Source organism: Anolis sagrei, chromosome 8 (genome assembly GCF_037176765.1).
Source record: "Anolis sagrei isolate rAnoSag1 chromosome 8, rAnoSag1.mat, whole genome shotgun sequence".
NCBI lineage: Eukaryota > Metazoa > Chordata > Lepidosauria > Squamata > Dactyloidae > Anolis > Anolis sagrei.
The window spans coordinates 2,356,018-2,378,580 of NC_090028.1; the positions used below are offsets into that span (position 1 = coordinate 2,356,018).

Sequence of the window (22,563 nt, forward strand, 5' to 3'; positions counted from 1 at the left end):
GCACTGCCTGAACATCGAGCAAAAAGTGGGCGCTAGAAACAACATCATACGAAAGCTGACTGGCACAACCTGGGGATCATAACTAGACACAGTGAAGACATCTGCCCTTGCGCTATGCTACTCCGCTGCTGAGTATGCATGCCCAGTGTGGAACACATCTCACCATGCTAAAACAGTAGATGTGGCTCTTCATGAGACATGCCGCATTATCACAGGGTGTCTGCGCCCCACACCACTGGAGAAATTACACTGCTTAGCTGGTATTGCACCACCTCACATCCGCTGGGAAGTAGCAGCCAATAGTGAAAGGACCAAGGCAGAGACATCTCCAGCTCATCCCTTGTTTGGGTATCAGCCAGCATGTCAACGACTTAAATCTAGAAATAGTTTTCTAAGATCTACAGAGACACTCGCTGGAACACCTCAGCAAGCGAGAGTTCAAAAATGGCAGGCTCAAACCCAGCACCTCAATCCATGGCTGATACCAAATGAGAGACTCCCCCCTGGGCACACAGAGGACGGGGCGACTTGGAAGGCGCTGAACAGACTGCGCTCTGGCACCACGAGATGCAGAGCCAACCTTCAGAAATGGGGCCACAAAATGGAGACCATGACATGTGAGTGTGGAGAGGAGCAAACCACTGACCACCTGCTGCAATGCACCCTGAGCCCTGCCACATGCACAAGGGAGGACCTCCTTGCGGCAACACCAGAAGCACTCCAAGGGGCCAGAGACTGGTCAAAGGACATTTAACCAACTACCAAGTCTGCAAAATTTGTGTGTTTTTTTTATCTGTTTGTTTGTTTTGTTCTGTTAGAAATGTAACACAATGGTATGGTTGCTGATGACACGATAAATAAATAAATAATCTGAGCAAAGGTGTTGTGCCTCTGCTTGTAGTCTGTCTGCACGATCTTCTTGCAGCAGCTGGGGGCGTGATCTATTGTTTCACCTGCTTCCTTGCAGAGTCTTTATTTGGGATCTGTCGTTGACTTTTCAATTCTGGTTTTGATGGCATTTGTTCTAATGGCTTGTTCCTATTATTATTATTATTATTATTTTACTGACACAAAAACACAGTATGTCACAGCAAATTAGATCTATATGCTGGATTTCAATGGCATTGATTCTAATGGCTTGTTCTTGGGCTGCCAGAATCAGGCCCTCCTTTGTCTCCTTTTTAAGAGTTCCATTTGTGAGCCCTAATAATAATAATAATAATAATAATAATAATAATAATAATAATTATTATTATTATTATTATTATTGGTCAACAGCAAGCTAGACTATTAATAGTCGGGAGCTCACTCTGACCAGGCTTGGCTTTGAACTCATGACCTCTCAGTTGGTAGTGATTTAATGCAGTTGGCTACTAATTTCCCCCCATGTTACTTTACTTACTTAGGTGATCCCTCCTTGGCCGAGTAGGATAGTCTTCCAGGATCAGTACTCTTGTGGGTGCGTAGGGGACTGTGGAGCCCAATTCTTGATCTGAATTGTCTCCTGCAGTGAGGGCATTGCTTTCCAGGTGGAAGGTGGTCCCAGTCGGGGTTGGCTTGACGCATCTTCTTCCTCTCTCTTTCACCCTCCATTCGTGCCTCTTCAAATTCTGCAGCACTGCTGGTCACAGCTGACCTCCAGCTGGAGCACTCAAAGGCCAGGGCTTCCCAGTTCTCAGTGTCTATGCCAGAGTTTTTAAGGTTGGTTTTCAACCCATCATTAAATCTCTTTTCTTGCCCACATTCCGTTTCCCCCATGGTAGCATCTAACCATAGTTGTGGGCAGAAATGCTAACCACAATTCCCTCCAAAACCATGATTTGCAACTTGAGTTTTAGTTTTTAGATCAGGCACAGGCTTCTGAGGGTAAGTCATGGGTCAATGTTGGAAGAATTTTGTTTGAGATTGCCAACCTCATGCTCACCAAGCCTGTATTTACTATGTGGGGAACCAAAATGGCTTCTTCTGCCTTGGAGCGCTCTCCTGCTGCAAGGGAACCAGAGCTGGAAAGGGCGCTGCGGTGACTCTTGGCAACTCCTTTGCAGCCTGAAACCGGGTTGCACTTGAGACGGGGCTGGCCTTTGCAAAGGCAGATGCCTGGACTATGAATAGGAAGGTGCCCTTCTGAGGAATGCCCTGCTCACGCTTTTTGAAAGGACACCTCTCTCTCTCTCTCTCGGATGCTTTTGCAAGCGGGGTCCCCTCAGTCCAACGGCACGACCCTGGAAACACTGGCAACAGGAAAAGGTTTCTTAACCCTACTCGTGTATGCAACAATATCCAATGTTTGCAGGGGACTCTGCAGAAGATGCTTCGACTATACTCCCCCCAAAAGGAAAATCAGCCTTGCAAAGCCTGGTTTGTTGCACTGTGTAACAAAATTTGAAAAATGTTCTGTTCCTGGTCCGCAATTTCCTATTTAATTGTGCAGCCCTTCCTTTGAAAGTTGTTGTTCTCCTCCAGGAACTTCATTTTTGTGGCTGTCGCAAACTAGGTTGAATGGGTTGAGACTCGATGATCATATATACCATTGCAAAACTATTGCAAAGGTGCTGCCCTTGGTTCTTGTGGAAGGGTCATCCTGCAGGAACATTTTGTGATAGTTTTTCTTTATATATATATATATATATATATGATTTTTATTGTGCATTTTAATATTTACAACAACAACGACAAGACTGAGCAAGTGCGGGTAGCACAAATCTTAACACAGATGCATACATCCAAACATGACAACACATTCAAACCCAACATCAAAAACGTGACATCATCACCACCATCCCTCCTTTTCAATGTACGAGGGTTGAATGAAAAATAATGCCTCCTCTTTCGTTACTTGGGTTTAGATGGGAATATTTTAATAAATCAAACGCAGAAATCATCCTTAGTGTGTTCTTTAACTTCCGCTATTCACTTTCCGACATAATCACCACAATTGGATACATTTCTGCCAACAATGAATGAGTTTTCTGAAGCCATCACGGAAGAAGTCGACACTCTATTTGCACAACCAGCGTCTCATGGTTCTCTCAACATCTTCATCAGAAGCATCCTGATGTCCCCGCAGATCTTCTTTCATTATCGGGAACAGATGGAAGTCAGACGGTGCTAAATCTGGACTGAATGGAGAATGTCGTACGGTGGTGAGACTCAGTCTCTGAAGTTTCAAGTCTGTGCACTTTCATTTCAGGCGTCCGTATCCTGGGTACCCATCGTGCACAGATCTTCTGATAGCCAAGCAAAGCAATAATGTGACCCACAAGTTCTTTTGAAATGCGGATTTTGCTTGAAATGACTCTGAATGATACGACGATTGTCCTGAATCAGTCTGTCAACCTTTTTCTTATGAAAAGTTTCAAGTCTGTGCGCTTTCAGTTCAGGCGTCAGCATCCTGGGTACCCATTGTGCACAGATCTTCCGATAGCCAAGCAAAACAATAATGTGACCCCCACGTTCTTCTGAAATGCCAATTATGCTTGAAATTTCTCTCTGAATGATACGACAATCGTCCTGAGTCAATCTGTCCACCTTTTGCTTGTGAAACTCAATAGTTACTGTCACAGGACGTCCAACTCTTTGTTTGTCACACAAGTCAGATGTTACCACCTCAACATCTTTAAACTTTCTCGTCCAACGACACACAGTACTCAAATCAACACAATCCCCATAAACAGCTTGCATGCTCTGATGAATCTCCTTTGGGGTGACACCTTCTGCTATCAAGAATTCAGTGACTGCACATTGCTTAAGTCGCATTGACTGACCGTCTGCACAGGGTTCCATACTTCGCACTTTAACAACACAACCGTTCAATGCTAAGCCTTCCCGCCAATAATGGAACTGTAGAGGAAAGTCAACTGAACAAGCCAGTACCTGCTGCATATGATGCTGAAGTTGCATTGACCGACCGTCTGCGCAGGGTTTGATACTTCGCACTTTAACAACACAACCGTCCAATGCTAAGGCTTCCCACCAAAATGGAACTGTAGAGGAGAGTCTACTGAACAAGCCAGTACCTGCCGCATACAGTGCTTAAGTCACATTGACCGACTGTCTGCGCAGGGTTCCATAAATCGCACTTTAACAACACAACCGTTCAATGCTAAGCCTTCCTGCCAGTAATGGAACTGTAGAGGAGAGTCTACTGAACAAGCCAGTACCTGCTGCATACATTGCTTAAGTCGCATTGACCGACCGTCAGCGCAGAGTTCCATACTTCACACTTTAACAACACAACCGTTCAATGCTAAGGCTTCCCACCAAAATGGAGCTGTAGAGGAGAGTCTACTGAACAAGCCAGTACCTGCCACATACCAGTACTGCCATCTGTTGAGAAGTTACGAATATGGAGGCATTACTTTTCAGTCAACCCTCATATTTAATTCTGTTTTTATATTCCTAGATTTTCAGATTGTATTGAGTTTCCTGGGAGTGGTTTCTGTTTTGTCTAATGGCCTTCTTCTCTTCCCAATCTCTAGCCTGCTGCTGTGGCCAAGCATTTCGTGGCTCTTTCTACCAATGGGGTAAGTGCATTCCTGCAGCGGCTCAGAAAAAGGGGGAAATGCTCAAGGGATGCAGGACTTGACCATGACTGCGATTAGGTTGTGACCTAATTCTTGTTATTTTTCTTCCCTTTGTCTCTTTAGCCTAAAGTGAAAGATTTTGGGATCGACACTCAGAACATGTTCGAGTTTTGGGACGTAAGTAAGGCGCCATGCACAAGACTAGGCATCCCTCCCGCATGAGGGCAGTGCTTTTCTCTCTCTCTTCCTTGGGAAGGAAAAGGGGACGGGGAATCTTTTGGACCCCCAACGTCTCCAATTCCTCCAACTCCAAAGCATATTCCTTTTTTGAATTATTACCACCTGGCAGGCGGCACAGGGTGACAAAGACAAGGACAGGAAGCTTTTATCCTGGAACTGTAACTCTATGGAGCTCCATGGCTTCGCATTGATGTGCCATAATGATTCGAATGTGGACAGATGGGTGTGTTGTGTTGTGGTGTGTACTGGAGAAAAGCATTGAATTTCGTTGTACCATGTACAATGGCAATAAAGTTATTGTGATGGGGTTGCAGTTTCCCTACACTTTAGATTTGGATGTCTTTGGGAACTTCCTGTTGCTTTGAAGACATCATCTGCTCTACCGAGTTGCTGGGATACTGGGATAATAATAATAACTATTTGCACTGTGTTCTCTGTTGCAAGTTTCCAAAATGAGAAATGCTAATAATGCTAATAATAATAATAATAATAATAATAATAATAATAATAGTAAGCATTATTGTGCTTATTATTATTATTATTATTATTATTATTATTATTATAAGAGGTCCCCTGTCTGGTGTTGAGTCCCAGGAAAGGTCAAGCTCCAGGATGCGTCGGCCTCTGTTTGGGCATCTGCTGGGAAGGCAAGCTTTCAGGCTATTTATTCCTGGCGGTGACATTTGCCCGGCGGCAGGAGAGGCCCAGGTAGGACATGGCACAGATTGAAGAAGGTCAGTAAAGGACAAGGGTCGCCTCTGGCAAGAGCCCACCCTTGGCCTTTACTGACCTTCTTCAATCTAGGCCATGATCTACCTTTTGTGCGGTTGAACTTTTGGTCTGGAGATGGAGTTTCTTGGGGATCGCAACCTGGGTTTGCATGCCGGGCAGCCTGGGTCACTATACAGACACACACACACACACACACACACACACACATTAATATTAAGACCTCAAATTCTCAGTATATATTGCTTTAAAGTTTAACACTCCTGGAACTTCATCACATGGGCATCCAGATACACTCGCAGGAACACCTCAGCAAGCAAGAGTCCAAAAGTGGCAGGTTAAAAAAAAAAGGAAATTGAGATGAGCGCCAAACTAGGGCTGGGCGGTTTCGTTCGTTAATTTCGTAATTCGTTATTAATTCGTATTTAAATTAGCTTACGATCCGATATTGAGCCATTTTGGAATAGTGTGAGGAGTTAAATAGATTCGGACAATTTTTTCAATTTATTTCGTAATTGTTTTGAAATTGTTTTGAAATTGTTTCGAAATTATTTTCGCATGCCTGCTGCAAGATTTATAGTTGTTGTTTGTTTTATCACACCAACAGTCAACAACAGAGGGAGAGGGAAGCTTCAGAAGTTCCCCCTGTCCCATTTGGAGGGTTTTTCAGCATATTTTGAGCATATTCGGAGGGTTTTTTTAGCATATTGCGCAATCGCGTCCGCCATTAACGAATCGATTCGAAATTTACGAAATTTCGTTTATTTCGAAATTTTTAAAAGGAAAATTTCGGAATTCTTTAAAGAAACGAAACGTGATGGACCCCTTAAAAACGAATCGAGTTTAGAAACAAATTTTTCCGTGGTTACCCAGTCCTACGCCAAACCCCAAAGAGTTGAACTTGACTAGACTTAACATCAAAGGGAAACCTTTACCCACCCACAGATTTTGTGTCACATATGAAGCTGTGTAGTCCATATTTATGGACTTTTTGCTTTTAATGTTGAGAATTTCTGGTCTTAATATTAATATATATTAATATAGTTTTAAAGTCTAACACTCCTGGAACTTCATCACATGGGCATCCAGTTTGGTAGAGAAGCCTGAGATACACTCGCAGGAACACTTCAGCAAGTAAGAGTCCAAAAGTGGCAGGTTAAAAAAAAAGGAAATGGAGATGAGCGCCAACCCCCAAAGAGTTGAACTTGACTAGACTTAACATCAAAGAGAAACCTTTACCCACCCACAAATTTTATAAGTGTCACATATGAAGCCGTGTAGTCCATAATTATGGACTTCCTGAAAATTTCAGGTCTTAATATTAATGCATATATGTGTGCGTTAATATTAAGACCTGAAATTCTCAATATACATTGTTTTAAAGTTTTACACTCCTGGAACTTCATCACATGGGCATCCAGTTTGGTAGAGAGGCCTGAGATACACTCGCAGGAACACATCAGCAAGCAAGAGTCCAAAAGTGGCAGGTTAAAAAAAAAAGGAAATGGAGATGAGCGCCAACCCCAAAAGAGTTGAACTTGACTAGACTTAACATCAAAGGGAAACCTTTATCCACTCACAGATTTTATAAGTGTCACATATGAAGCCGTGTAGTCCATAATTTTGGACTTCCTGAAAATTTCAGATCTTAATATTAATGCATATATATATATATATATATATATATATATATATATATATACGCGCATTAATATTAAGACCTGAAATTCCCAATATATATTGTTTTAAAAGTTTTACACTCCTGGAACTTCATCACATGGGCATCCAGTTTGGTAGAGAAGCCTGAGATACACTCGCAGAAACACCTCAGCAAGCTAGAGTCCAAAAGTGGCAGGTTAAAAAAAAGGAAATGGAGATGAGCGCCAACCCCCAAAGAGTTGAACTTGATTAGACTTAACATCAAAGGGAAACCTTTATCCACCCACAGATTTTATAAGTGTCACATATGAAACCGTATAGTCCATATTTATGGACTTTCTGCTTTTAATGTTGAGAATTTCTGGTCTTAATATTAATATAGTTTTAAATATTAATATATATTAATATAGTTTTAAAGTCTAACACTCCTGGAACTTTATCACATGGGCATCCAGTTGGGTAGAGAAGGCTGAGATACACTCGCAGGAACACCTCAGCAAGCAAGAGTCCAAAAGTGGCAGGTTTAAACAAAAGGAATATCCAGGGTGAGAAGGATCCTTAGGGAGATTTTGAGCTTTCTTACAGCACTGGGAGTTATACAATTCTCTCTCTGTGATATTTTGAAGCCAGCAGAAGGCGCTGGAAACCTTGTATTGGAACTTGTGAAGCAACAAGCTCTAATAAGGACACTGAGAAGAAGGGGAGATGGGCAGGAAAGGTGTATAAAAGGAAGTGGTGGTGGGAAAAAGTCAGTAGTGTCTTTCTTTGCTGCAAAGATGCAAGCAATATAGCCATTTCAAAGCAAAACCGGCTTGTGAGTGGTCATTTAATATTGCTATATAGATCCTACAGTCTTACACCGCTACTGTCTCCCTGTACTCTGTGTTGTTTTTATAATGTTTAATTGCACCCACCTATATCATGTTTTTCCATTTTCCCCTTCTTCCCAACTCCCTGTTCCCCTTTTTTGCAGTGGGTCGGGGGCCGTTATTCCCTGTGGTCAGCCATTGGCCTCTCCATCGCCCTGCACATCGGTAGGTACCCAGAAGCCTTTAAGACAGGGCTGTGGCGCAGCTAGTTAGTATCCAGCTGCATTAAATCACCACTGACTGAGAGGTCATGAGTTCGAAGCCAGCCCGGGTTGGAGTGAGCTCCCAGCCATTAATAGTCTAGCTTACTGTTGACCTATGCAGTCCGAAAGACAGTTGTACCTGATGCTGACGACTCGGATGGTTTTAAATGGTGTATTTTAATATTGAGATAAGTGTTTTTAATGTTTATGTATGCGTATATGAATTCGTGTCCCGGCATTGAATGTTTGCCGTGTATATGCCGTGCTCTGCCCTGAGTCCCCTTTAGGGTGAGAAGGGCAGAATATTAATATTTTAAATAAATAGGAATTTTAGGTTGCTAATTTAACTAATTTACGACGCCATAAAACGTTCCAGCAGCATGCAGAAGAATGAGGAAGTACCCCATCAAGGACTCAGTGTCACAAGTGGACGGTGAAGCAACAGCTCCCCCTGTGGCCGGAATCGAGCATACCCTTATGAAGCTGGAAAAAGCTGGAATGTTAAATAGCCTCTGTGTGTCGGTCTATAGACGTTGTATGTCTAAATAGTATTGAATGTTTGCCATGTATATGTGCATTGTAATCCAACCTGAGTCCCCTGCAAGGTGAGAAGGGTGAACTATAATAATATAATAAATAAATATAAATACATATTATATATTATATAAATATATTATATAATATAATATAAATATAATATAATATAATATATAAATATATACATAAATAAATATATTATTTATATTCCACCTCATCTCCCGAGGGGACTCAGGGCAGATTACAGTACACATATACGGCAAATATTCAATGCTGTTATACAATTAACAAAGACGGACAGTACATAAACAGAAGTAAAGGCTTCCCATCTTTTTCCATCTCTGGCTTCTGGAGGCTGTGCTCGACTCTGGCCACAGGGGGTGCTGTTGCTCCATCTTCCATGCTGAAGAGCTTTGTTGTCTTTAGACGCTCTTCCGATCAAATTGCCGGCATGTCTGCATGCGTTCCTTTTATTACCTCCCTGCCAAAGTGGTACCTATTTATCTACTCACATTGCTGTTTTTGAACTGCTAGGTGGGCAAAAGCTGGGCTGACAGTTGGGAGCTCACCCCAACTTGGGCTTGAACTGTCGACCTTTTGATTGGCAAGATTTTCTGCAGCTGGCGGTTTAACCCGCTGTGCTAATTTTATTTATTTATTTATTTACAGCATTTATATTCCGCCCTTTTCACCCTGCATGGGACTCAGGGCGGATTACAGTGTACACATATATGACAAACATTCAATGACAATTTTGACATACAAACATAGACAGACATACACAGAGGCTATTTAACTTTTTCTGGCCGCCAGGGGAGCTGTCGCTTTCATCGTCCATCTGCGACACTGATGAAGCACTTCCGCATTCCCCGTATGCTTTTTGCTGGAGTGCTTGCTGGAGTCTTTTTTTTTTATGACCTCATAAATTAGTTAATTTAGCCTCCCCACACTTTATGGTGGTACCTAATTTTCCTACTTGACAGATGCAACTGTCTTTCGGGTTGCAAAGGTCGACAACAGGCTACATAATTGGTTGGAAACCCACTCCAAACCGGTCAGAGTGATCTTAATGCAGCTGACACTCAGCCAGCTGTACCACAATCCCATTGCCTAAAGCCCTTTGCAGCTGTTCCGGTGGCACTTCAATTGGCTAGGCTTGGTTAGGTAGCGTCGGAATATTCGTAATTTGGAATAAAGTCGGAAAAATTACCATTTTGAAACTATATTGAACTTTTTAAGAAAACCGGAAGTCCCTTTGCCCTTCCAAATCTTCTCTCACCGTTTTTCTTACGACTCATGAAGTGAGTCGGAAGCGAGTCAGCGTTTGTAGGCAAGCAGCTTGCATGTTGCTTGCCTCCCAGCCAATGCGGGGAGAAGTTTCGTGGAGGGACGGGGTTTCGGCACGGCAGCCATTGCGCTATGTACAGGGCAGCACATGGCTCAGTGGCTCATTGTGAGCCTGGGAAGGGAAGGGAGAAGGGAAAGGGAAAGAGAAAGGGAGGTTGGAAGAAGAACGGTTGGAAGAAGAGCTGGTAGAGAAGGCGGAGAATTGGCACGGCAGCCATTGCGCTATGTATAGGGCAGCACATGGCTCAGAGGCTCATTGTGAGCCCGGAAAGAGAGAAGGGAAAGGGAAAGGGAGGTTGGAAGAAGAGCGGTTGGAAGAAGAGCCGGGCAGGGCAAGCGGAGAATTGGCACGGCAGCCATTGCGTTATGTATAGGGCAGCACATGGCTCAGAGGCTCATTGTGAGCCCGGGAAGGGAGAAGGCAAAGGGAAAGGGAGGTTGGAAGAAGAGCAGTTGGAAGAAGAGCCGGGTAGGGCAAATGGAGAAGGGCTGAGAGGGACTCTTTGCCTTCCTGCCTGGTTGCCTGCCTTGCAGCCGCTTGTGTGTTGTTGCTGTTGTGGTTTGGGACGGGTGGGCGACACGTGGGTGCCGTTTGTTTCCTTAATTTGCCTTGCGTTGCCAAACAGTCAAAATATTATCCTTCCTAAAGTTGTGAAATCAACTTCCAAAAGCCAAAAAGGCCTCTGTGTGCTGATTGTGTCCTTAGTTGCTTTGTGTTGCCACTGAGGAGACACTACAAATCCCATACTTTTGAGTCCTGCGCATTGTGTATTGCGCAATCGCGTCCGCAAATCGGAAATTTCAAAAAGTTCTAAAAGTTCTGATTTTTTCTGTCTGCGAATTGGAAATTTGGGAAAGTTCTAAAAGTTCTGAATTTTTCCCCCTGAAAATTTGGAATTCAATTCCGGTCTTGCACATTGCGTATTGCGCAATCGCGTCCACGAATTGGAAATTTCAAAAAGTTCTAAAAGTTCTGAATTTTTTTTCCTGAAAATTTGGAATTCAATTCCGGTCTTGTACATTGCGTATTGCGCAATCACGTCCGTGAATTGGAAATTTGGGAAAGTTCTAAAAGTTCTGAATTTTTTTCCTGAAAATTTGGAATTCAATTCCGAATCGAACCACCCGAAACGAGTATTGAACCATTTTGTTGGATCAACCAAGCCTACTTGAATTGGCCCCTGGACCGAACGCTGGGCTTGCTTGCCTGCCTTGGCGACAGAACCAAGAAAACATAAAAGCGTATCGAAAAAGGAAATAGGTATTTGGCGCATGTTCTGGAGGTGGATTTCTCATTCTCAGCATTTTCTCTTACAGGTTTTGACAACTTTGAGAAATTGCTTGCTGGAGCCCACTGGATGGTGAGTCCCTGGATATGTTGACCCTTCTTGCAGAATGTCCTTCTCGGGGATGCTGGTCAGGTGGGGCTTCAACTCATGTCCAAATTTGATCCGGATCCATCGTTGTTTGGGTTCACAGTGCTCTCTGGATGTGGGTGAACCACAACTGCTATCAATCAAGGTCAACTCTCCCCAAAAGACCTCGAGTATTTTTTGTTGGTGCAAGAGGGTTCTGTGTGCCAAGTGTGACCCATGTGCCTTGTCACTGGGGCCACAATCCTCTGATTTGATGCAGGGTGAACTACAACTTCCATCATGTGGAGTCAGTCCCCCAAACTCCCCATTATTATTATTATTATTATTATTATTATTCTGACACAAAAACACAGTATGTCACAGCAAATGGGATATATATGCTGAATTTCGTATCACAAAATCACAAGTTGAACACTTCCCAAGTCGAACATAATAATAATAATAATAATAATAGTTATTATTATTATTATTATTATTATTTGAAACACAACAAAATGAGTCCACAGCAAACAAGGTCACTCTGCTGGCTGTTGCTGCTATTATTATTATTATTATTATTATTATTATTAATATTTGAAACACAACAAGATGAGTACACAGCACACTCTGCTGGCTGTTGTATTGGATCACACGTCAGACCCTTCCCAAGTGTCTAGGACTGTGTGATGTATTTTTGAATTATTATTATTATTATTATTATTATTAGAAACACAATAAGATGAGTATACAGCACACTCTGCTGGCTGTTGTATTGGATCACACATTGGACACTTCCCAAGTGTCTAGGACTGTGTGATGTATTTTCAAATTATTATTATTATTATTATTATTATTATTATTATTATTATTATTAGAAACACAACAAGATGAGTACACAGCACACTCTGCTGGCTGTTGTATTGGATCACACGTCGGACCCTTCCCAAGTGCCTAGGGCTGTGTGATGTATTTTCCTACAATAATAATAATAATAATAATAATAATAATAATAATAATAATAAATACTTGAAACACCACAAGTAGGACTGTGTGATGTATTGGCAAACGATGCATGCAGATCCCAGTAAGGTGGCCTTCTGCAGCTGGCAGATAGTAATTTTGTCAGCACCTATTGTGTTTAAGTGCAGGCCAAGGTCTTGAGGCACTGCACCCAGTGTGCCCATCACGACTGGGACCACCTTGACTGGCTTGTGCCAGAGTCTTTGCAGTACTACTACTACTACTACTTCCTATTATTATTATTATTATTATTATTTGAAACACAACAAGATGAGTCCACTCTGCTGGATGATGTATTGGATCACATGTTGGACACCTCCCAAGTGTCTAGGACTGTGTGATGTATCGGCGAATGATGCGTGCAGATCCCAGTCAGGTGGCCTTTTGCAGCTGGCAGATGGTAATCTTGTCAGCACTGATTGTGTTTAAGTTCAGGCCAAGGTCTTGAGGCGCTGCACCCAGTGTGCTGATCCCCACTGGGACCACCCTTTACTGGCTTGTGCCAGAGTCTTTGCACAAGTTGTTGTTGTTGTTATATAAACTCAGGTTTGAATCCCTGCTCAGCTCAAGACAAAGGAGAGAGGTGGAATAATAATAATAATAATAATAATAATAATACTTTCAAACCAGGAACAGAATAATTTTCAAAGTTTCCCCCCCTTTTTTGCCTCAAAGGACAACCACTTCCGCAAGACTCCGCTGGAGAAGAACGTCCCTGTGGTGCTGGCCATGCTGGGCGTCTGGTACATCAACTGCTATGGGACCGAGACCCATGCGCTCCTGCCCTACGACCAATACATGCACCGCTTTGCAGCTTACTTCCAGCAGGTACGTTGTCGACATCGGGCCGGGCGCCTTGCATCACCTTCTCTTGCTTTAGGGAAGTGGTTCCCAACCCTTTTTTTGACTAAGGGCCACTTGAACAGGGACCTCTCACTCTCCAATAATGATGATGATGATGATTATTATTATTAGCATTAGCATTAGCATTTCTTCTTTTAGATACTTGCAAAAGTAGAGAACACAGTCCAAATAATAATAATAATAATTATTATTATTATTATTATTATTATTCACATGTCTTCCTTTAGGAATAATGATGCTTCTTCTTCTTATTGTTGTTGTTGTTGTTGTTGTTATTATTATTAGCATTGGCATTAGCATTAGCATTTCTTCTTTTAGATACTTGCAAAAGTAGAGAACACAGTGCAAATAATAATAATAATAATAATAATTATTATTATCATCATTAGCATTTCTTCTTTTAGATACATGCAAAAGTAGAGAACACAGTGCAAATAATAATAATAATAATAATTACAAATAATTAGGTTTAGCATTTCCTCTTTTAGATACTTGCAAAAGTAGAGAAACACAGTGCAAATTATTATTATTATTATTATTATTATTATTATTATTATTATTATTCACATGTCTTCCTTTAGGAATAATAATGCTTCTTATTGTTGTTGTTATTATTATTATTAGCATTGGCATTAGCATTAGGTTTAGCATTTCCTCTTTTAGATACTTGCAAAAGTAGAGAACACAGTGCAAATAATAATAATAATAATAATTCACATGTCTTCCTTTAGGAATAATAATGCTTCTTATTGTTGTTGTTATTATTATTATTAGCATTGGCATTAGCATTAGGTTTAGCATTTCTTCTTTTAGATACTTGCAAAAGTAGAGAACACAGTGCAAATAATAATAATAATAATTGCAAATAATAATTATTATTATTAGCATTAGGTTTAGCATTTCTTCTTTTAGATACTTGCAAAAGTAGAGAACACAGTGCAAATAATAATAATAACAATTATTATTATTATTATTATTATTCACATGCCTTCCTTTAGGAATAATAATGCTTATTATTGTTGTTGTTATTATTATTAGCATTGGCATTAGCATTTCTTTTTTTAGATACTTGCAAACAGTGCAAATAATAATAATAATTGCAAATAATAATAATAATTATTATTATTAGCATTGGGTTTAGCATTTCCTCTTTTAGATACTTGCAAAAGTAGAGAAACACAGTGCAAATAATAATAATTATTATTTTTCTCTCTTCCGCTGACGCTCAGGGAGACATGGAATCCAACGGGAAGTACATCACCAAGAAGGGCGCCCGGGTGAACTACAACACCGGGCCCATCGTGTGGGGCGAACCCGGAACCAACGGCCAGCACGCCTTCTACCAGCTGATCCACCAAGGTGAAGGCCCAGAAGGCTACCGTGACGTGAATCCTTTGTGAACCTTACACATGTTCTTGGATCTGTTTTCAGTGGGACGGATTGCAAGAGGCCCTCCCAGAGAAAGAAGCAGGCACACAGCCTCCACTACTGAGTTCTATAATAACTATATTGGCTACACAGACAAAGGGGAAACATGCACATTTACTCAGCATTCACTCCACATATAATAATAATAATAATAATAATAATAATAATAATAATAATAATAATTATTATTATTATTATTATTATTATCCACCTCTCCTTTTGGCTTGAGCTGGGCAGGGATTTGAACCCAGATTTCTATTATTATTATTATTATTAATTATCTGTCTCCTTTTGGCTTGAGCTGAATAGGAATTGGAACCTAGGTTATTGTTGTTGTTGTTTAAAACACAAGAAGATGAGTCCACAACAAACAAGATCACTCTGCCGGCTGTTGTATTGGATCACACGTCGGATACTTCCCAAGCACCAATTGTCAGTGCCGATTGTTCTTAAGTGCAGGCCAAGGTCTTTAGGCACTGCACCCGGTGTGCCAATCACCACGGGGACCAACTTGATTGGCTTGTGCCAGAGAATTCTCAGTCCTCGTATCATATATGCTTTTCCAGTTGCTTCTCGTCAATTCTCATTATTATTTTATCATTATCATCATTTATCCATCTCTCCTTTTGGCTTGAGATGAGAAGGGATTCGAACCTAGGCTTCTAGTTATTGTTGTTATTATTGTTATTATTATTATTAACATCATCATCATCTGTCCGCAATTATTTTTGTCTTGAGCTGAACAGGGATTGGAACCTAGGTTTCTATTATTATTATTATTATTATTATTATTATTATTATTATTACTATTATTATTATTATTATTATTATTCCACATCTCCTTTTGTCTTGAGCTGAGAAGGGATTCAACCTGAGTTTCTATAATAATTAGAATAATTGCCATTATTATTATTATTATTATTATTATTATTATTATTATTCCACCTCTTGTTTTGGCTTGAGATCAGAAAATATTTGAACCTAGGTTTCTATTGTTATTGTTATTATTATTATTATTATTCCACATCTCCTTTTGTCTTGAGCTGAGAAGGGATTCAACCTGAGTTTCTATTATTGTTGTTGTTGTAATTGCCATTATTATTATAATTATTAATCCACCTCTCCTTTTGACTTGTGCTGAGCAGGGATTTGAACCCAGGTTAATAATAATTATAATAATAATATCCACATCTCCTTTTGTCTTGAGCAGAGAAGGGATTCAACCTGAGTTTCTATAATAATAATAATAATAATAATAATAAAAATGTGATGGTAATTATTATTATTAATCCACCTCTCCTTTTGACTTGTGCTGAGCAGGGATTTGAACCCAGGTTAATAATAATAATTATAATAATAATATCCACGTCTCCTTTTGTCTTGAGCTGAGAAAGGGATTCAGCCTGAGTTTCAATAATAATAATAATAATAATAATAATAATAATGGCTGTAATTATTATTATTAATCCACATCGCCTTTTGACCTGTGCTGAGCAGGGATTTGAACCCAAGTTGTTGTTGTTAATAATAATAATAATAATAATAATAATAATAATTGCATCTCCTTTTGTCTTGAGCTGAGAGGGGATTTAACCTGAATTTCTATAATAATAATTGTTGTTGTTGTTATTATTATTATTATTATTATTAGTCCACCTCTCCTTTTGACTTGTGCTGAGCAGGGATTTGAACCCTGGTTAATAATAATAATAATAATAATAATAATAATAATATCCACATCTCCTTTTTCTTAAGCTTAGAAGGAATTTAACCTGAGTTTCCATAATAATAATAATAATAATAATAATTATTATTATTATAGAAACTCAGGTTAAATCCCCGAGTTTCTATAATAATAATTATTATTATTAATCCACCTCTCCGTTTGATTTGTGCTGAGCACTGATTTGAACCCAGGTTAAAAATAATAATAACAACAATGATGGTGGTGATGATGCCTGGTCCCGACTTCTCACTCCGCACCCTCTTCTTGTAGGAACCCGTATGATTCCTTGCGACTTCCTCATCCCGGTCCAGACGCAGAACCCCATCCGGAACGGCCTGCACCACAAAGTAAGCGAGGGTAGCTCTCTGGCGTTGCTTCTACCTGTTTCAACTTGAGGTGTAACTCAGTTGCGCTCCCACCTGGTTATTTATTTATCGTGTCAGGGCAACCAGTCCATTATATTACATTTCTAACAGAACAAAGCAAACAAACAGACAAATACAAAACTTGTGAGTTTGGTAGTTGGTTAAATGTCCTTTGACCAGTATCTGGCCCCTTGGAGTGCTTCTGGTGTTGCTGCAAGGAGGTCCTCCCTTGTGCATGTGGCAGGGCTCAGGGTGCATTGCAGCAGGTGGTCAGTGGTTTGCTCTTCTCCGCACTCGCATGTCGTGGACTCCACTTTGTGGCCCCATTTCTTGAGGTTGGCTCTGCATCTCGTGGGGCCAGAGGGCAGTCTGTTCAGTGCCTCCCAAGTCGCCCAGTTTTCTGTGTGCCCAGGGGGGAGTGTCTCATTTGGTATCAGCCATTGATTGAGGTTCTGGGTTTGAGCCTGCCACTTTTGGACTCTTGCTTGCTGGGGTGTTCCAGCGAGTGTCTCTGTAGATCTTAGAAAACTATTTCTTGATTTAAGTCATTGACGTGCTGGCTGATACCCAAACAGGGGATGAGCTGGAGATGTCTCCGCCTTGGTCCTTTCACTATTGGCTGCTACTTCCCGGCGGATGTCAGGTGGTGCAATACCGGCTAAGCAGTGTAATTTCTCCAGTGGTGTAGGGCGCAGACACCCTGTGATAATGTGGGATGTCTCATTAAGAGCCACATCCATTGTTTGAGTGAGGTGAGATGTGTTCCACACTGGGCATGCGTACTCAGCAGCAGAGTAGCATAGCGCAAGGGCAGATGTCTTCACTGTGTCTGGTTGTGATCCCCAGGTTGTGCCAGTCAGCTTTTGTATGATATTGTTTCTTTTTTTTTAATAGTTTTTATTGAGTTTTATATATATATACATCAAAACAAGTGAGGGAGGGAGAGGCTGGGAGAGGGAGGGGAAGTGAAGAGTAAAAGGGATTGGGTGATGTCGGCTGCAAGAGCCTTTGACAATACAAAAATTATATTACATTATATTACATTTCTAACAGAACAAAGCAAACAAACAGACAAATACAAAATGATGTCTCTGCCTTGGTCCTTTCACTATTGGCTGCTACTTCCCGGCGGATGTCAGGTGGTGCAAGACCGGCTAAGCAGTGTAGTTTCTCCAGTGGTGTGGGGCGCAGACACCCCGTAATAATGCGGCATGTCTCATTAAGAGCCACATCCACTCTTTTAGCGTGGTGAGATGTGTTCCACACTGGGCATGCGTACTCAGCAGCAGAGTAGCACAGCGCAAGGGCAGATGTCTTCACTGTGTCTGGTTGTGATCCCCAGGTTGTGCCAGTCAGCTTTCATATGATATTGTTTCTAGCGCCCACTTTTTGCTTGATGTTCAGGCAGTGCTTCTTGTAGGTCAGAGCACGGTCCAAAGTGACTCCCAGGTATTTGGGTGCGCCTGGTGTGACGGGGCCTCTCTCCTTCCGCAGATCCTTCTGGCCAACTTCCTGGCCCAGACCGAGGCCTTGATGAAGGGGAAGACGACCGATGAAGCCCGCCAGGAGCTCCAGGCTGCCGGGATGAGCGGAGACGCTCTGGAGAAGCTCCTTCCCCACAAGGTACACGGGACTCAACGCATTGCCACCACCAATTCAGACAGGCGCTGTGGTGCAAAGGCCTGCCATGCGCCTGTTGCTCCGTTGCTTGCCCTCTTCTCAGTCAAATACACCCAAAGGCAGAGCAAAGCTCCCTATGGACTCTTAGCGCTCTCTACAGGATCATAATAATGTTTTGCACCAGGCAGCCATGGCTGAATGCTTTCAAGGCATTTCCAACTCGTAAGAACAGTGGAAGATACCGTGCAAATTATTATTATTATTATTATTATTATTATTATTATTATTATATTTGCATTTCTTCCTTTGGAAATTTGCAACAGTGGAAGCTACAGTGCAAATTATTATTATTATTATTATTATTATTATTATTTTATTTGCATTTCTTCCTTTGGAAATCTGCAACAGTGGAAGATACAGTGCAAATTATTATTATTATTATTATTTGCATTTCTTCCTTTGGAAATCTGCAACAGTGGAAGATACAGTGCAAATTATTATTATTATTATTATTTGCATTTCTTCCTTTGGAAATCTGCAACAGTGGAAGATACAGTGCAAATTATTATTATTATTATTATTATTATTATTATTTGCATTTCTTCCTTTGGAAATTTGCAACAGTGAAAGATACAGTGCAAATTATTATTATTATTATTATTATTATTATTTGCATTTCTTCCTTTGGAAATCTGCAACAGTGGAAGATACAGTGCAAATTATTATTATTATTATTATTATTATTATTATTATTATTTGCATTTCTTCCTTTGGAAATTTGCAACAGTGAAAGATACAGTGCAAATTATTATTATTATTATTATTATTATTATTATTTGCATTTCTTCCTTTGGAAATCTGCAACAGTGGAAGATACAGTGCAAATTATTATTATTATTATTATTATTATTATTATTATTATTTGCATTTCTTCCTTTGGAAATCTGCAACAGTGGAAGATACAGTGCAAATTATTATTATTATTATTATTATTATTATTATTATTATTATTATTTGCATTTCTTCCTTTGGAAATTTGCAACAGTGGAAGATACAGTGCAAATTATTATTATTATTATTATTATTATTATTATTATTATTATTATTATTATTATTTGCATTTCTTCCTTTGGAAATTTGCAACAGTGGAAGTGTTCGACTTGTGATTTTTTGATACAGAATCCAGCATATAGATCTCGTTTGCTGTGACATACTGTGCTTTTGTGTCAGTAATAATAATAATAATAATAATTTATTATTTGGATTTCTTCCTTTGGGAGTAATAATAATAATAATATATTATTATTATTATTATTCACATTTCTTCCTTTGGAAATTTGCAACACTAAAGGACACAGTGCAAATAATAAGTATTATATTTTATTATTTTATTATTATTTGCATTTCTTCCTTTGGGAGTAATAATAATAATAGTAATAGTAATAATAATAATAATAATAATAATAATAATAATAATATATTATTATTATTATTATTATTATTATTATTATTATTATTATTGTTGTTATTCCCAAAGGAAGAAATGCAAATAATAATAATTATTATTATTCACATTTCTTCCTTTGGAAATTTGCAACACTAAAGGACACAGTGCAGATATTATTATTATTATTATTATTATTATTATTATTATTTGCATTTCTTCCTTTGGAAACTTGCAGCACTAGAGGACACAGTCCAAATTACTACTACTATTATTATTATTATTATACACAGTATGTCACAGCAAACAAGATCTATATGCTGGATTTTGTATCAAAAAACCACAAGTCGAACATTTCCTATTATTACTATTATTATTATTATTATTATTTGCATTTCCTCTTTTGGAAAATTGCAGCAGTAGAGGATACAGTTCAAATTATTATTATTATTATTATTATTATTTGCTTTTCTTCCTTTGAGAGTAATATTATTATTTTTATGTCTTCCTTTGGAAATTTGCAACAATAGAGGACAGTGCAAATTACTCATTATTCTGCACTTCTTGATTTGGGAATAATGCTTATTATTGCATTATGCAACAAAATTTGAAAAAATATCTGTTCCTGGTTTGAAAGTGTTATTTCCTGTTTGAAAGTGGAAGACACCATCTGACTCCCCCTGACAGAGGACCATCCAGTCTCTGCTTAATAATAATAATAGAATCCTAGAGTTGGAAGAGACCCCCAAAGGCCATCCAGCCTTTGATTCATCAACATAATAATAATAATAATAATAATAATAATAATAATAATAATAGAATCCTAGAGTTGGAAGAGACCCTCAAAGGCCATCCAGCCTTTGATTCATCAACATAATAATAATAATAATAATAATAATAATAATAGAATCCTAGAGTTGGAAGAGACCCCCAAAGGCCATCCAGCCTTTGATTCATCAACATAATAATAATAATAATAATAATAATAATAATAATAATAGAATCCTAGAGTTGGAAGAGACCCCCAAAGGCCATCCAGCCTTTGATTCATCAACATAATAATAATAATAATAATAATAATAATAATAGAATCCTAGAGTTGGAAGAGACCCCCAAAGGCCATCCAGCCTTTGATTCATCAACATAATAATAATAATAATAATAATAATAATAATAATAATAATAATAGAATCCTAGAGTTGGAAGAGACCCCCAAAGGCCATCCAGCCTTTGATTCATCAACATCATAATAATAATAATAATAATAATAATAATAATAATAGAATCCTAGAGTTGGAAGAGACCCTCAAAGGCCATCCAGCCTTTGATTCATCAACATAATAATAATAATAATAATAATAATAATAATAATAATAATAATAGAATCCTAGAGTTGGAAGAGACCCCCAAAGGCCATCCAGCCTTTGATTCATCAACATCATAATAATAATAATAATAATAATAATAATAATAATAATAATAGAATCCTAGAGTTGGAAGAGACCCCCAAAGGCCATCCAGCCTTTGATTCATCAACATCATAATAATAATAATAATAATAATAATAATAATAATAGAATCCTAGAGTTGGAAGAGACCCCCAAAGGCCATCCAGCCTTTGATTCATCAACATAATAATAATAATAATAATAATAATAATAATAATAGAATCCTAGAGTTGGAAGAGACCCCCAAAGGCCATCCAGCCTTTGATTCATCAACATAATAATAATAATAATAATAATAATAATAATAATAATAATAGAATCCTAGAGTTGGAAGAGACCCTCAAAGGCCATCCAGCCTTTGATTCATCAACATAATAATAATAATAATAATAATAATAATAATAATAGAATCCTAGAGTTGGAAGAGACCCCCAAAGGCCATCCAGCCTTTGATTCATCAACATAATAATAATAATAATAATAATAATAATAATAATAATAGAATCCTAGAGTTGGAAGAGACCCCCAAAGGCCATCCAGCCTTTGATTCATCAACATAATAATAATAATAATAATAATAATAATAATAATAATAGAATCCTAGAGTTGGAAGAGACCCCCAAAGGCCATCCAGCCTTTGATTCATCAACATAATAATAATAATAATAATAATAATAATAATAATAATAATAGAATCCTAGAGTTGGAAGAGACCCCCAAAGGCCATCCAGCCTTTGATTCATCAACATCATAATAATAATAATAATAATAATAATAATAATAATAATAGAATCCTAGAGTTGGAAGAGACCCTCAAAGGCCATCCAGCCTTTGATTCATCAACATAATAATAATAATAATAATAATAATAATAATAATAGAATCCTAGAGTTGGAAGAGACCCCCAAAGGCCATCCAGCCTTTGATTCATCAACATCATAATAATAATAATAATAATAATAATAATAATAATAGAATCCTAGAGTTGGAAGAGACCCTCAAAGGCCATCCAGCCTTTGATTCATCAACATAATAATAATAATAATAATAATAATAATAATAATAATAATAGAATCCTAGAGTTGGAAGAGACCCCCAAAGGCCATCCAGCCTTTGATTCATCAACATAATAATAATAATAATAATAATAATAATAATAATAATAGAATCCTAGAGTTGGAAGAGA

The 22,563-nt window shown here is 38.8% G+C and overlaps 1 protein-coding gene across 1 annotated transcript in view; it reads left to right on the forward strand.

Moving 5' to 3' along the window:
- Positions 1-22,563, forward strand: part of GPI (glucose-6-phosphate isomerase) — a 61,940-nt gene that overhangs the window by 34,414 nt on the left and 4,963 nt on the right. Inside the window, exons 8-15 of the mRNA XM_067470953.1 lie at positions 4,479-4,523; positions 4,647-4,700; positions 8,125-8,185; positions 11,425-11,468; positions 13,158-13,310; positions 14,576-14,705; positions 16,771-16,847; positions 18,360-18,488. Of these exons, the coding sequence (XP_067327054.1) occupies positions 4,479-4,523; positions 4,647-4,700; positions 8,125-8,185; positions 11,425-11,468; positions 13,158-13,310; positions 14,576-14,705; positions 16,771-16,847; positions 18,360-18,488 (693 nt within the window). The remainder of the gene's footprint in view (positions 1-4,478; positions 4,524-4,646; positions 4,701-8,124; positions 8,186-11,424; positions 11,469-13,157; positions 13,311-14,575; positions 14,706-16,770; positions 16,848-18,359; positions 18,489-22,563) is intronic.